Source organism: Siphateles boraxobius, unplaced genomic scaffold (genome assembly GCF_051911475.1).
Source record: "Siphateles boraxobius isolate OS27281-9 unplaced genomic scaffold, OSU_SipBor_1 57, whole genome shotgun sequence".
Lineage (NCBI taxonomy): Eukaryota > Metazoa > Chordata > Actinopteri > Cypriniformes > Leuciscidae > Siphateles > Siphateles boraxobius.
Genome location: NW_027509183.1, coordinates 839,149 through 856,591, shown reverse-complemented (window position 1 = coordinate 856,591; position 17,443 = coordinate 839,149). Strand labels below are relative to the sequence as shown.

The window sequence follows — 17,443 nt, the reverse complement described above, 5'->3', positions numbered from 1 at the left end:
TATATATATATATACACAAATATAAAAATAACAAATAGCCTATTAAAATATAAAAATGAAATAAATAAAAATGAATAAAACATAATTCAAGAGTTTTAATTTCTGAAAAACTCCTGAGATCGAACTTATTTTGTGAGATTTTGCTTATTTTTGCTGTGGCTGAAATCTTGAAAGTCTGAAAAAAGGCTTTAAGGTTGGCTATTTTGGTTCAGCTATAATTTCTTTATTCATTTTCATAAATGTGACCATAAAGTGTGTGTTTGCATAATTTAACTGTTAGTATTTGCATTGACCTGTTTCATTAAATAACAAAAAATTACTGCACTCACTTTCATGAGGTCTCTTTCCCTTCTAACTCACTGTAATGTGCATTTGCATTTGTTTGTGATTATAGAATTAGCCCTGTGCATATAGAAAAAATAACTGAAGCCAAACATAACTAATTAGAGTTAGCAGTTCAGTACAGGATATTTTCTTGGTTAGTAGCACTAATTATCGTTAATAGGCCCAAATATAAACGGCGACTCTGTAAGGCATAATCCTGCAGCAAAGCTGTCTCCGGTTGCAGAATTACGTCAGAGTCTGGTGGAGGATATAAGTGTCCGTGCCAAAACTTACTCCACAGAGATGTATAAGGTATCTGTGAGGGAGACACCAACCTAAACCATCTGTAACCTGCATGAGGGGTGTTACAGGGGAAAAGCCTGGTGTATAAAAAGACTGGTTGTTAGACGTCTTCAAATGCCAGGTCTTTAACTATAAATCTTTTAACTAGAATTATACTTTTAATTCTTCTCTCATTTGGCAATCTGAATAGGCCAGTTATGTGATGTATGTCTGTATTTGCACTATTATGCCACAAGTATAGAAGCTTGTTTCTGCCACGGAATAAAAAACTTTTTTCTCGCATCTGCAAGTTCATATCTCAGAATTGCGAATGTATATCTCACAATCCTAAATAAACACGGCATTGCAAGAAAAAAACACAAAATTGGTAGATAAAAAGTAAAAAACAAACAAACATGTACACTGAAAAAAATGATTCTGACCCCTTGTAAATGTTACATGTTTTTATCTGGTTAATTTCACTGATTTTAATGTGTTATTTAATCCTACTTATTTTTTATTGGTAATTTCCAAATTCACGGCCCTTGTTTAAAACAAGTTAATTTTATTAAATTAAAAGTAATTAGAAAAAAATATGTTTAATTTAAAATTATGGCAAAAGATTACAAGCAATATTATTATTTAAATTTAACACATTAGAATTGAGTAATAATTAATCAAAATAATTCCTTAAAAGTTAACCATTTTTAAATGAGTAAACAGAGAGACTGATTGGTCGTCTGAATAAAATGACCCCGCCCCCTTGACACTGTGATCCAGAGCTATGTTCAATACAAAATCCCTATGCATTTTAAACAAAAATAACAGACAGACGTCAAAGAAGAAGTAATAAGTCTTTATTTTTATTGCCATCATTGAAGATACCTGATGTTAACAAGCAGAATCACTGAAGGATTTGTGTCACCATTATGGAGATTAGTGTTTGTTTTAGTGTGGCGCTTGACCCTTAACTATTCAGCTTTAGATTTTTGATTGACTGCTGTACCTGACTGAGTCATAACAGCCAGATGAACAAATAGAAAAGGTAATCTGATGCCATTGGTTGTTATTTAACAACCATTAATTCACAATAATTTAACTTGAATCACTGAATTTTATTTTAACTGCAGCATGCTTTATAATTGTCACCATTATGGAGATTCACAGGCTGATTCTTGAAAAAATTTAGTAAATTCAACTCATAATAATTTAGCTAAATGTATGAATATAATTAATATGAAATTACTTATAAAATATAAGTAAAACCAATTTACAAAATATAAGTACACTTAACTTAAAAAATATATCTGGATTTAGATAATTTTATTTCGTGCAACCCCTTGACATAATACAATTAAGTAAAATCAACATAACATTTTTTTCAGTGTATAGTGGCGGAAGTAAGCTTCCATAGAAGTACAATGATTAGTGTCGGGGAAAGTTACTTTTAAAAGTAGTGTTACAATATTGCGTCACTCTCTAAAAAAGTAACTAATTGTGTTATTTTTTAGGGAAAGTAATGTGTTAGGTTACTTTTGCGTTACTTTTTCTCACCTGGGCTGGGCTTGAAATGAATAAGCCTCGGACTAAATGTAAATAAACGTCTGTATAGAGAGCGCGCTGCTCAAACAAACTCGCAGGACGCAGGAGAAGAAAATTCAACAAATTAAAATAAATGAAACACAAATGTTATGTTTATCTAAAGACTTTTTTGCTTATTCGTATGATTGAATTGGATCATCGAAGGTCTGCAGCAAAGACATTGGGAAATAAAGTGAGATTAAATACATAAAGTAGCCTATAGTTGTATTTAACATTTATTTGTTGCAGGTTTGCGTAAAATTACCTAGTTTTCATATCAATGTTTTTATTCATTTTGAGGAACACTGAATCTGTTTTTGTGCAAGTGAGAGGAGTAAACGTATGCTTACATTAGTCTACAACTACAATAACCATCATATTCACACATCACAACACCTCTGAATTTACCCACAATTTCTCTCAACATGGGAATAGAGGAGCTGTCAGTCAATTTAAGTGCCAATAAAACGAAGTTGCATTACTTATTTGAAAAGGTATCAGATATTTTGTCGTAAATGTAAAAGTATTGCATAGTTACCTGAAAAAAGTAATCTGATTACATAACTTGTGTTACTTGTAATGGCACGTCCAACACTGCATATGAAGTAATTAGTGAGCTTGCATTGATTTGCGCATGTTTTTTTGTCCAACCAAAACAGGTAATATCTTAACATGCACCAGAAGAGTTGAGTATCTTTGTAACACAATCTAGTGGAGCTTGAGGAAGGCACTTATGTACGGTATCAGGCTGGCCTTATGATTGAATTTGACTCCTGTGCTCTCTAAAAACTAATTTTAGCCATAAGTCACACGCAGCGGGATCACTAAACACATGCAGGGGGATAGACGCGGGCTTTGGGAGTCAGTACAGAGCTCTTATTTCGTCAAGCAGGGTTGAGAGAAAGACAACTGCTCCTGTGTGAATGATGTTTGATTAATTCAAGACCTTTATAGATCCGGAGAGTGACGCAGCTAATAAAGTTCGTCACATTTTCTGTTTCAGGTTCACTGCAAACCATAAGTTGGCAGAACTCAAAAATTTGAGTCAATCAGTCAACTCAAATTTTTTATGTTAACAAAATCTATTAACTCTACAATGAATTTAATTGGAATGTTGACTAAGATAACTCATACAATTTGATTGCATAGAAGATTACATTAACTCAAATCCCTATCTACTAGCTAGCAATGATACACTTATCTTGCATGTGCAGATTTCACTGGTATAAAAATGATTCATTTATGATTTTTCAGTCCATCCTCAATCCAGCAGTACAATGGTTACAGTGAAACCTTATAAATCCCAACACAGCAGAAGATTAAACATTAACACATCTCTCCCTATTGTGCAAAAACACAGAAAATAACACTTAATTTCAAAATGTATCCTCCAATGTCTGACGCAGAGCATGCTGGGAACTATAAATGTGCTGCACTTATGTTCAGCTTAAAATAATCTTTTAATTGAGTTAACTTAACCTTTTTTTTTACTTTAAACTTTCAGTAATATTTGAGTGAAATAAACTTATTTAATTCAGGTTTACGGGGTTTCTGTGGAGTTTTTTCTCTTCTTAACTGCACTGACAATAATTGGTGTAGGATTTACTTCGAAACAGTTTTCACTCAAAAATTACTATGAATTCTCACAAACGTTTACAAAAAAAAGGCAAGGAGCACAATCAAACATATAATTATGAAGTAGACCGTCGGAAATTGTATTTTCTTATAAAGCGTTCTCCAATAATCTAACTGAAAATGTACTTGAGTGAAAGTAAAAATTGTCAATATTTATTTATTATGAAATATTTAAAAGTAACATGATCAATGCATGGTTTTCACAAGCATAAATTACCATATAGAGACCAGTTACATATTACATAAGTTCACTATTCATTTGCAGTGTTAAATAAGCTTCATTTGATTGTAATTTGACGTCAGCTCAGTAAGAATGATCGTCAGTGAAACATGTGCTTTTATGTCATTTATAAATGCGCAAATAATCTGTTTCTAAGTACAAATGACCCAAAGAAAAGTATAATAATGAAATACAATTGTTCAGGTATACTTTACACGTCTTGGATCAAAATGCTGTTCTGAACACAAGTTACGTAACAAAGTTTGTTTTTCAGGTAAACTTTCTGATCAAATGACTGGCCAATCGTGATAAGGCCAGTTCTAACCGTTTATCTATTTATGTCACATACAAATACATCCTTTACATGAAGATAAACGGCTCATTCATAAAGAGCTCCATACATTCAAACTCAAAGAGCAATTAAAGGTGTTTATTAACCACATTAGAGGTCAGGTCCGAGGTCGCTGCATCACTGAAAGTCCTGTGTTTGTTTTGATCTCGTTCTGGATTACGTCTGATTCCTGATCCCTGAAGTGCTTCTGATAAACTTTACCTGGAGGTCAGATTGACAGCTGAAAAACACGATGTGCTATCTCTTGTGTTACGTGCGTTACCTGCTTCACTGTCACTGTTTGTGTCTCAATAACGGGATCAACAGCGATTCTGCTGAGAGTTTCAAACGCTCTTATCAACAGAAACAGGAGAAAAGTGAAGTTTGTTTGAAAGAAATGCTGTTGTTGAGGTCCTGATATCACAGATCTGATTTACTGAGGAGAATAAAGGATTTTCTATAAAAGACCATACAACAGCAAATTTTTCACAATTTTACCATTCAAAGGTCAAGAATTTTTACTGTTTTTGAAAAAAGTCTCTTCTGCTCACCAACGCTGCATTTATTTGATCGAAAATACAGTGAAATATCATTACAAGAACTGTCAATATACAATAAAATGTAATTTATGTGATGAAAACTGAATTTTCAGCATCATTACTCCAGTCACATGATCCTTCAGAAATCAGTATAATATGATGATTTGCTGCTCAAGAAACATTTCTGATTATTGTCGATGTTGAAAACAGTCGCCAAGCCTTTAAACAGTGTTGTGTTTTACATTTAGAAGTAGCAGGTAGCAACATACATGCAAGAGAAACCTCAACATTGTTGTTTTGACAATGTTGACATTGTCATGTTGATGTATTGCCATTAAAAAAACACATAAAATTCAGATTTTACATCAGAAACAATGATAAGCATAAAGATTGAGTTTTGCATTCAGAGTTTAGCTTGACCGTAAGACCAAAACACAAAGTCGTCTCTCATGTGTTCAACGTTTCTGTGCTGTTGGCCAATACTACGGCTCAAGAACACTGTAAAGGTCGCGGTTCCTGAAGATGTTCAAGAACGACATGTGCTGAGAGACATCCTGCGTTCTTTCATCAGTGTAACACACAATGATCTTTCAGTACAAATTCTTAGAAATCGGTAAATGAGAACATTAAACATTAAATAAGGTTTAACTTAGCGAAGGCAACGTCTGCTCGAGGATACGATACAATGTGTCAGTTTGAAACTATTTAGAATTCCAAAACAGTTTAGTTTTGATAGTAAACAATATAGAATGATTTACAATGTATCTGAATTCAAATGAGTGGATAATTAGATATTTCACACTTCAGAAAGAATCCTGACAATGTACTTGGATGTTGTCAACACATCTTTAACAGCAGAACAGCAAAATATCACAGTGATCCATTACATTATACAGTGTGATCATTATGAAGGGCTTGTGTGTTTGCTGTTATGAGGCAGCGCCTCTCATCTCATTTCAATAGGTGACTTTATTCTAAGAATTCAGTTTTATCAAGCTATAATATAAATTTTAATTCTCAGAACGGTCCTGCTTGATCTATTTCATTCCATTATTTCTAGGAAGCCAATGTCAAAGATATAGCCCGTTTTTATTAGATTCATTATTTACATGAACTTCAAAAGCCCTGCACTGTAAAAAATAATCCTGTTTTTTACAACAAACCTGTAAAAAAAAACCGGTAAACTACTGGGAGCTGTGGTTGCCAGCATCATACCGTAAAAATATGGTGTGCTGGTGTTTTTAAAATGAACAGCTAAACAGTTATATGCTGTTAAATTACAGTTATATACTGTAGTTGACAAAACGGTATTTAGCTGTTAATTTTAAAAACAGTTACACACCGTATTTTTACGGTATGATGCTGGCAACCACAGCTCCCAGTAGTTTACCGGGTTTTTTTACAGGATTATTTTTTTTACAGTGTGTTCTGTAAAAATTGCTTTATAAGTTTGCACACTTCCACAATAACTGCTTAGAAACGCCACAGGTCAAATCTTTATAGACATGATGTGGATATTCACACTAGCTTGACAATGCTGGAAAATCCTCTCAGTGTTCTTAAAACTATTTTTAGACTGTTTTGTTTTGCCAGCAGTCTCAGACGGATGTAAGGGCGGCTGTTTATTATGGGACACGTTTGGTTTCCTTGCCGACCGACCAATACCAGTACAGTCCAGAAACTTCTGTTCATTGGTGGAATGAAAGCACAGTATCTGAAAACAATGCCTCATAATTCACCTGAGATCTGGATGTAATGGATGGACTGTTATTTTTGCACTAAAAAAGCATGTTGAAAAACGATCAAACAAATTAAACAAAATAAATTAAATGGAAGATCAAAATGGCATTTTAAAGCACTACATTGTTGATACTCGATAATTTTTCATTGTCACTGAAATATTCGTATATGTTTCTTTTGCTGATTTTATAAAATTATTGTGAAAAAACAACCCTCCTTAAAACTGTGGACAAACTACAGGGTGGAAAAGTGGTAAAGATTGGATGGACGGATGGTTTCCTATCGCGCACGTACAACTGGAACTGGATTTAGATGGGAAACAATATTTAAAACACTGCCAGTGAACTTTAAATGCACATCTTCAACTTTAAACATAAAATAATTTAACAGGGTGGACATTCTGATCTAAAATCAGCAAATGCACCGTCTACAGGAAGCTGGACGTTTTATATAATAAAGAATTGCATGGTCTTTAAAACTGGAATTTTTCTACTAACTTTTTTCATATTTCCCTTAACAGGGTATAACCACATCAAAATTGGTAACAGTTAAAATATCTCTCACTTGCCCAAGTTGTTTTCCCTCTAAAGAAGTGATGATTGCTTTATGATATGTCATTTAATTTGGCCAATTTTAATTTAAAGGGAAAGTAGTCAAAAATAACAGGGTGAACAATGAATTAAGGGACAAGCCAAAAACATTGATTATAATTGTTAAAATAAATGTAATAATAATAATAAAAAAGTACATTAGAGATAATCACTACTGATATACACATCAATGGGAAAAAAAAGAAAAAAATCATGTATAGTAAGTTTTGTTTTATTTGAAAATGGGCTACACAGGCGTGGGGACAATGGTGATATGTGTGGGTTCAAAATGCTGTGAAATGTTTAGAAAACTTTTTTTTTAATCAAGTTGAATTTAGATTGTGTTATTTATGACTAAAATTTATATTGTTTAACATTTAAAGGTAAGTAAGATCATATTGGGCACACAAAGTACACAAAGCAAACAAAGTAAGATCATATTGGGCACACAAAAGTCCATTAATCCCAGGAATTACCCAATTATGTGAAACTGCTTGTTTGATTATTCAGCATTAAAGAAGCAGAGTAAAATAATAAGTCCGAAACTTAATTTTTTTTAGCCATGCCCTTATATACCCTGTTTTACAATTAATGTTATGCTGATAAAAATCAGAACACTGTTTTCTTCTAACACTCCTAAACTGAGTCACATATTCTACATTTTATTCTGTAGCCTAAATAATATATTTATATATTTAAATTCTGTAAATAAAATAAATAAATAAAAAACAAAATAATAAATATATATATATATATATATATATATATAAACACACACATGTATGTTATTAAATAGCTCCCTCTTCTGGCTGACAATAAGTCTAGCCACGCAAACGTAAGGTCTGACTGATCACAGTTTCCACAAATGAAGAGAAAGATCGTCATCGTCACTAGCGAATCTAAACCAATGGGAATTGTTAGAAGCGACGAAGGGGCGGGACTTCAGCCATTTGCGGCCGCAAACGTTGTTGTTGGAAGAGAAGTCGATTCAAGAAGCCATTACGCTGCGCAATTGTGTCGGGAGAAAAACTTACTATTTTTGCGTATTCTACGTAATTTTATAACCCCCCCTCTGCGTCCAATTTAAAACAATTATGGCATCTCAGGCCAAAAAGAGAAAAACTAATTTCTCGGAAAGGGAGGTGGAGATCATCGTGGAGGAGATGGAAAAGCAAAAACACATTTTGGTGAATCACTTTAACGCGGGCGTCACGCACATCGCTAAGAACAACGCGTGGATGGAGATTCTGAAACGCGTGAACGCCGTCAGTACCTGCCAGCGCGAGCTCGCCGAGGTCAAGAAGAAATGGTCCGATCTCAAGACGGAGGTGCGGAGAAAAGTGGCCCAAGCACGAGCGGCCATGGAGGGTACGGGCGACTGCACCTCCGTACCCGTGATCCTGACCTCCATGCAGCAGCGAATCTGTAATCTACTGGGAGAAGCGACCATCATTAGCCTCCCGGCGGCCGAGGCGGGCGCGGAGATCGCGGTGCCCATCAGCTCCTCGGCCACCGTAACGCTCACGCAGAGTAAGACACTAGCGTTACCGCTGCGTAACTTTCAGTGGGTAGAATCGCAAACAGCCACTTACTTACTTTACTACCGTTATTTTCACCCTGGTAAATAGACTTTAAGCCATGAACTACAGGTAAACATCAGATTTGAGCTATAGAAACTTCCCCACTTGATCAATCATTCAGAGTACACGTAGACAATTGTTTTGCATTCATATTTTTGTTTCTTGAAATGTTGATCTAATTAAGATCTATCTAACTAAATATGTACTCATTTGCAGTCTTGGGTGTTACTTATCACTAGGTAGCCTAATTAGTGTAATACATTTTCTTCTGATGTTTATAGACTATTTAGACTATGTTTACAGGCATTATAGACTATAGAACAACAGTTCTATATAAAACAGTAGTGGATTGAAAATCTAAGTTCAACTTATATTGTTCAAATTAATTTTTGTAAATGTCACCCTGTCCCTTTAAATACTTACTCCTAAATTTTCTGTAATTTAATTACAGTTACTTTTGATGTAATTGCATTAAATACTGTATAGACTATAGAACAATTCTAAAACAATAGTGAATTAAACATCTAGTGATAAAATATGTTTTTAATGTAATCCTCTCCCTTTAAATACTTTGGTCAGTTCAAGAATAATTTATGCAAATTAAACTGCTAATTTATATGTATATACATTGAAATGTGTTTATATGATGAATATATATTCACATTTTGAGTTTACACATTTACAAATGCATTTGGATGCTGTATAAATGTGATTGTCTTTTCACAGGCATTCAACCAGCGGCCGCAGGAGCGTGTGAGATAAAAACTCTTGAAGGTATGGTTTTAGTTTTACACATCATCTTCATCTAAGACAATTTTCTGTTTTTAATATTAAGGTTGACATGAAACGGAAGTTGTGTTAGTCTTTTCTTCCCTATTGTGACGTATACACAAGTGAAACGATTACTGAACAAGAACAAATGTAGGGCGGGGCTTAATTTTGTCTGTGGGGAATTGATTGGATGTTTGGATGGTGGTGGTTTGCCACAGAGTTCAAAAGTCGGGTTCTAGAAGTAAAAACTCATTCGAAAGGCCGACACAATACACAATACAGATTGTCAACACCCACCACGATACATATTGTTGCATTTTTGTATTGCTAATTTTGTGATACGATATATTGTTACATAGTGTCCGTTTTGATTTCATATAGAGAGCCTAAGCCCCTCCCCTTCCGGTGGACCATGGGACCTTATTTCGGATAAATATTGTATGTTAGTCAATGGCGAGAGACAACAAATATTTGGATCCCGTTTGAACTGTGGCCTGAATTACACATATGATGTTTGTCAAATTAAAAGATACATTGTAAAGTCAAGAGAGTCGCAGTTTGATGTAAAACTGTTGAGGTATAAGACTGTGAAAATACGTAATTACAAAGACTACAAAACCAAAAGGCGCGCATGTGACGTCATACCTGTTCTCTCAATGAATGAAGCTAACTTTACTGAAGCTAACGTCTGTCATATTTTCTATAGTCTAACGCTATAATCGTAACGTTACGCCGTCATGCCTGTGTGTTTTGTACCAGACTGCACACACACACACACACGAGCTTGGTGACGTACATAGTGCGAGACGAGAGATGTAGTTCATTGAGCGATTTTCACATAAAACGAAATGTTACACTTCTGTTTTATGACATATTATAACTGGCACATTATAACTGTGACTTTCTTGACTTTCCTAATTATTTTTAAAATTACAGACGGAACAAAATGATAAGTTGTCCTTCGCCATTGACTACCATACATATTTTTTCCGAAATAAGTCCCATGAGCCGGAAGCGGAGGGGAGGGGCTTAGGCTCTCTATAGACTGAGATGTGTGTGATTCCGTCCCTGCAGACGAGACCACGTACCACACGCTGGAGGAAGGCATGGTGGAGTATTGCACCACCGAGACGCCGGTGACGGTCAGCGCTGAGGCGCCGGTGGAGATGCTGGCGGCGCAGGCCGAATGCTCCGCCAAACCTCAGGAACTGAAGAGCCGCATCGCTCTCAACTCGGCCAGGCTTCTCCAGGAGCACCGCGTCACAAACCTGCACGTGCGAGAGATCGCCCAGCACCTGGAGAACCAGAACGACCTGCTCCAGATGATCCGGCGCTCGCAGGAGGCCCAGGCCTGCGCTCAAGAGAGACAAGCCCAGGCTCTGGAGGGCACGCAGGCCGCTCTGCTGGCCCTCATTCAGGTGTTCAGACCCGCTCTGAAGGACCTGAGGAAGTTTCTACAGAACACCAGCAGCTCAAACACTGCAGAGACTGGAGGAGAAGGAGTGGGGAACGTGCCGCCGTCCAAGCCTGAAGACGGACAGTAGAGATGAGGAATGAGTGACAGGTCCGGCTCTGGAATAGACTGTAAATTATTGTACAGCACTGTGCCTCAAAGAGTTTGTGCATATATGTGTGTGTGTGTGTGTGTGTGGACGTTTCAGGGATATAATGAAGTGAAATGAGGACTCTAACGTGCATTTTAAAGAAGTTGCCAAAAATCTAAAATGTATGGAAGCTTGTTTTCCGCCACAGAATAATAAAGGTGATTGCGAATTTTTATCTCACAATTCTGTCTTTTTTTTCTCACAATTGTGAGTTTACATCAGAATTGCGTGATATAAAGTCGCAACTGCGTGTTATAAAGTCAGAATTGTGAGATTAAATTCGCAATTGCGAGAAATAAACTCGCAATTCCGACTTTTTCTCAGAATTGCATGTTTATATCTAGCAATTCTGACTTTATAACACGCAATTGGTAGATATAAAGTCAGAATTGGTAGATATAAAGTCAGAATTGGTAGATATAAAGTCAGAATTGGTAGATATAAAGTCAGAATTGGTAGATATAAAGTCAGAATTGATATAAAGTCAGAATTGGGAGATATAAAGTCAGAATTGGTAGATATAAAGTCAGAATTGATATAAAGTCAGAATTGGGAGATATAAAGTCAGAATTGGGAGATATAAAGTCAGAATTGGTAGATATAAAGTCAGAATTGGTAGATATAAAGTCAGAATTGGTAGATATAAAGTCAGATTTGTGAGATATAAAGTTGCAATTGGTGTTCAAAAGTCATAATAATAATAATAATAATAATAATAAATAAGGTCAGAGTTGAGAGATGTAAACATGCAATTCTGAGGAAAAGTCACAGGTATCTGTTAAAATGTTTTATTCTGTGGTGGAAACAAGCTTCCACAAAAATGTCATATACGTTTTACTTTAAAAAGAGCATTTTTGTGCTTGAAGTGAAACTTTTTTTCAGTTTATCTTCAACTTGTGGGTTTTATTTTTACATATGGTTGCTTAAAAAGCAAATAGATTGCAACAAACTTGATTATATTTTTTTGTCAACATTATATTTCTTTAACTGACCCTAAATTGAACGAAAGCATTGAATTCAAACGCCAAAATGTACAGAAAACACAGTTTCTTCTATTTATGTAGAAAATGGAATGGCTCCGTTTACAGGTGAGGCCTTGGAAGACTTTGTAGAGGATTTTGTTTCTTTAGCTTTTGACAATAACATTTTTATTTATGTATGTTAAATAAAGAAACTCTCCATACATACGTGTGTGTCTTCATTTGTGTTTTATTGATGCTAAATCCTCCTTATTTACCTGTGATCACAAGTCCAGATGTCTGACAGGACTTACTTTCAGTATATCCATTTACAGTCAGATGCGACATTGCTTGAAAAAAAATACATAATTTGGAGGTATTCAATTATATATATTCTATTGGAAGACATTTTCAAATATGTCTTTAATTCTTATGCTGTTTTTTATATTTTTAATGGCATGTGATCAGAGCGAAGTGAAGACAGATGTGTCTGTTGAATTGTAACTTTTTTGTGTTGTCATACTATTTTGTATATTTTACACTTTTACTTCTTTTTAAGTGTCATTACGAGCTCAGTAATGGATTTTTGTAATCTTGATATTGCGTTTTATTGTTCTCCTTTGTTTTACTGGTGAAGTGAAACACACAGTCTCTTACATTACAGAAACTCTTAAACCATTTACTTTTAAAGCTAACTTATAATTTTTTTTTACCTTGCAGTAGTAGATCTATGTATCTACAGTTATGTTTTTATTTTAATTATATGTTGTTAATTTCACTTTTAATCGATCACTACCCTAATTTAACAATATAATATGATTTCCTGTTATTTTTCACACTGCGGTTTGGAAAAGTGTTTTTCTGATTACTGTTTTTGTGATGCATCTTTCATGTAGTTTACTTTACCGCCACTAGAGGGAGACACAATGCGCCATATCAGAGTCCGTCTAATGGACAGGGATATACTATGTACATGCAAATATACTATATTACAATTAATATATTAATATTTTATAAAGAACACAAAATTACATTTGGAGACCAATACAACCATTATTAGACATTTTTTAATTATTTAAGCTATATTTAAATGTATATTGACAATATTAATTATTGTTATTGGCCTGGCCACAGAGATCTGTGTGTGTGTGTGTGTGTGTGTGTGTGTGTGTGTGTGAGAGAGAGAGAGAGAGAGAGAGAGAGTGGGGGGGCGGTGCTTCATTATTCCTGTAGAAAAACTAAACACGCAGTGATCCAGGCAGGGACAGATTCATATTCAAACACAGAAGACACACACACAGGAGACACCGACACACACACGCAGGACAGACAGAAACACTAAAAACGTGAGTTCACGTCACGCGATCGGCGTTAATGTTTCTAATGTTTGAAAGGTTGACCGTTTATTCGCGCGCGCACGAGAAAAAACGATTGTTTGTTCGCGGGTGTGTGAACTATACTAACTTATATAATACTATAAATACTATAAATTATACTATAGAATATTAGTTTATATATTTGTTGATATGTTAGTGTTCATCTGTTCTCATGTTAGTTGTGATTTGTCCCCCCCCCCCCCCCCCCCACAGATGATCATCATGATCCCAGAGAGAGAGTTTCCACTGCCAGATTAAAACCGTCACACCGAGTTCAGTCCAGTACAACATTGGGTTTCTTCAGGGAGTTAAATCATTCAGAGCTCAGAGTTCATGGCGTTTCTTGTGAAGAAAAAGAAGTTTAAGTTTCAAACTCATGTCACTCTGGAGGAGCTGACATCCGTGCCGTTTGTCAACGGGGTTTTGTTCTGTAAGATCAGACTGTTAGATGGAGGAGACTTCACCTCTGCTTCATCCAGGTAAAACACTTCATCATCTTCACCATTTGTTTATTCATGTAGTTCTGGATGGTTTTATTGTACCGTTACCTACTGATGGTAAAGTACAGTTATGGTCGGAGTGATTACATTGTGCTTTTAAAAGAATACAATGGTGCTACACCTGCAGAAAGTCCTGAAAAGTAGCGTTACCGTTTATTTTTTTAATGTAACGTAAATACCCTGGTGCATTACTTTCATGTTTCATTAGTTTAGTACCATGATGTAGCCTATCACAGTACTGTGGTATTGTATTGCCACCATAGTACATGTTCAGCAGGACCCTCTTGCAGTGTTATTTAGATATTATTTATGTTTATAGTTTTTTTTATTTTGAATTTTTTTTATTTATATATTTTCTGTTTGCATTTTAAGTTTATTTAAAGGTTGTCATTTTGTTGCATTCTGGTAATTTTTATTACATTTTACCATTTTTCTAAAGAAATGTGTTTTTTTCATTACATTTTATTTGAGTTTTTGTTATTTTGGTAAATCAAGTTAAAATAATTGAAAATGCTAGCTTAAATAAAAATAAAAGTGTAGGTTTTCATTAGTACTGTCAAAACGATTAATCGCAATTAATCACATCTAACAAAAGTTTGTGTATTAAATGTGTGTATATATATATATAATATATATATATATTTATATGCATATATATATATATTACATATTATACACATTTAATATATACATAAACCACATATATGTGTATGTGGTTTGTGTGTGTGTATATAAAAAACACAAAACTTTATGTTAGATGCGATTAAATGATTTGACTTGAGTCACAGCACTAGTTTTCATATATTTTATTTTATTTCAGTTAATATTTATTTTATTTCAACTAATGAAAATATATATTTTTTATGGTTTGATTTTAGTTTACTATAACCCTACATTTTCATTGTCAATAAGCAGATTTTTGGCTGTATGATTCTAGGAGATTAAAACATTTTTTGTTAGATTTTAAATTCTTCTAAACATTGGTTCTAAAGTAACACTCTTAAAGTGTTGTGGGTGGTTGCCAGGGCGTTGCTAAGATATTTGTTTTGTGTGGATGTTGCTGTGTGGTTGTTGGTATTCATGAAGGTTGCTAATGACAGCTATTTGGATGCTTTCTGCATTATTTGAGGATCATTTATGTCTGAATATGATTGATATTAATGATTTAGGGGGTTGTTTTGATCACTAACCCTTGATATAAACATAATAGTGATGCTTATCTTTTTAACCAGCACTATTGATCTGTTTCTCAGTTCATCAGCTCAGTTTCCACTCTTCTTATCTGCTTGTTTGAGACGGTTGCATGAGGATGTCGATCATGGCATGTGATCAGAGGGAAGTGAAGACAGACACGTCTGTTGAATTGTTGTACTTTTTTTGTGTAGTCTGGTACTCTTGTCCATATTTTCCTCTTCGTTTATTTTTTAGTGTCATTACGAGCTCGGTAATGGATTTGCATGTGTAATCTTGATATTGAATTTTATTGCTGTCCTTCGTTTTACTGGTTTACTACCTTCGTTCAACTCAAACACTGTAGCCATTCACACACAGTCTCTCACATTACAGAAACACTGAGTTTAGGTGTCCTATAAATGGACTCGTAAAGAATGGTTGTAAAATCAGTCTTAATCTATGCATAATGAAATATTTATTTGAGCGTGATTCACAGGCGGTCAGAAAGCTCTGCTGTTTTTCAGGCTGTCTTTTCTCCTTTTTGCTCATCGCTTTCAGAATAAAAGGAAAGACTCAGTATCAGTATCACTGTACTTTGCTGTTTCACTTGAAAGTTAAATAAAAATGTGCAAAAAAAAGTCTTATTTTTAATATCTATAAGCAAATCACACAAGCAAAAATGCTGTATTCCCAAATATCAGCACGTTTGCAAATGTGATATTGATCTTATACAACAATTCAATAAACAATAAGATAATAGGCTAGGTGACTTAAATTTTTAGACACAATATTCTCAGTTTTTCCTCTATTTTGCCAACAAAAATGGTTCCAAACAGTAGAGCCATTGCGCGTCTCCGTTTCGTTAGTGAATGAATCCACGTTTTTTAATGAATAATTTTAATGAAAGACTCGACAACTCACTTCTGCTTTGTCCCTGAATGAATCATCCGTTTTAAACGAATCATTTGATTGAATGATTCAATGATTAACTCGTTAAGACAATGATTTGTCGCCACCTACTGGCGGTTTTGGTATCATTTCATCTTAGCTGATGGACGAAGATTGAATGCTGTTTTTGTTTTCGGTAGTGATTGTAACAATAGCCTAGTTCTGGTAAAAGAGATAGAATGTGTTTATAAATAGACTAAAAAGAGCAAAATAATATGAGAATATAAATATAACAGAGATAAAGTAATTGCTGTCACATTGCCGTCTTTTTTAGCTGGTGAGGGCTGACTGTTTAAACATGCCTCCGAATTGCAATGGGCTGCAATGGCCTCTGTTCACTATCCAGCACCTCAGTTGTTTCATACAGCAGTTTTTTTCCATCTCTACAATCCAATATCACTGTCCAGTGTTTGCAGCATCTCATTGCAGCAGTTTGTCATGCCTGGGGGTTTGTGACTGTTTGATTTGATGCAGATTTCATGGTGACTTAAAATTTTAAATGTAGATCTCAGTTTTGTTGTTTAAATGAAGCATAAACTTTACCTGCATTGTTTCTCCGTCCGTGACATTGCAGATAAAGTTGATACTTAAAGCTCCAGTCCGTTACTTTTTTGGGTTAAAAATTATCTAAAATAAATACATAACCAGCCAGTGTTCAAAACTGTCTGCTTGCCGTAGCTCGATTCAAAACAGTAAGCTTGGAATAATGTTTTTAATTGCAGTGGTACTGGTGGATTTCCGCGGGAAATTCGAGCATGTCTTTGCGTCATTACGTCACATCTGTACACATAAAGAAGGAGTCTCCGCTAGAAGGCTATGAGTGTGAGGATGTTGGATGGGGGGATTAAGAGCCTTTTCTTACAGCAGTTGATATAATTATAACTAAACTAAAGTCTGCAAAAGACTAAAGTCTGCAAAAGACTCCAGACTTCGAAATGGCTACAGAAAAAAAAAGAGACTGCAACCGGGCTCATGCGAAAACAAGGATAAATATCAGAAGGGCATTAAATGTAATCACGCAATGATGATGTTGTTAACATTAACAATTTGTGAACAAAGTATAATTTGCATGGTTTGACGTGATATGATAAGTAGGGCTGCAACAACTAATCGATAAAATCGATTATAATCGATTATGAAAATCGTTGTCAACGAATGTCATTATCGATTAGTTGGTCTGCTTACGTCACGGGGAGCGTTTACTGGTACGCACACACACGCAAGGTCTCTCTCCCTCAGGCGCTCTGCCGAGCGCGCGCGCTACACGGTTTGGAGCAGTCTCTTCTGTCT

General features: G+C 35.0%; 2 protein-coding genes across 5 annotated transcripts in view; both read left to right on the top strand.

Moving 5' to 3' along the window:
* The first annotated feature begins 8,184 nt into the window (after positions 1-8,184).
* Positions 8,185-12,382, top strand: naif1 (nuclear apoptosis inducing factor 1). The gene is made up of 3 exons (XM_077206892.1): positions 8,185-8,772; positions 9,549-9,596; positions 10,668-12,382. Exons 1-3 carry the CDS (start codon positions 8,337-8,339, stop codon positions 11,135-11,137), a joined length of 954 nt encoding a protein of 317 aa, XP_077063007.1. The 5' UTR covers positions 8,185-8,336; the 3' UTR covers positions 11,138-12,382.
* Positions 12,383-13,368: 986 nt separating this feature from the next.
* eeig1a (estrogen-induced osteoclastogenesis regulator 1a) overlaps positions 13,369-17,443 on the top strand; it is a 33,889-nt gene continuing 29,814 nt past the window's right edge. Inside the window, exons 1-2 of one of the 4 annotated variants that reach the window (XM_077206890.1) lie at positions 13,369-13,502; positions 13,746-14,011. In XM_077206890.1, coding sequence (XP_077063005.1) covers positions 13,866-14,011 — 146 coding nt within the window. In that variant the 5' untranslated portion in view covers positions 13,369-13,502; positions 13,746-13,865. Of the gene's footprint in view, positions 13,602-13,745; positions 14,012-17,443 lie in introns of all 4 variants that reach the window. The other 3 variants (XR_013195697.1, XM_077206891.1, XR_013195698.1) reach the window with 3 other exon arrangements.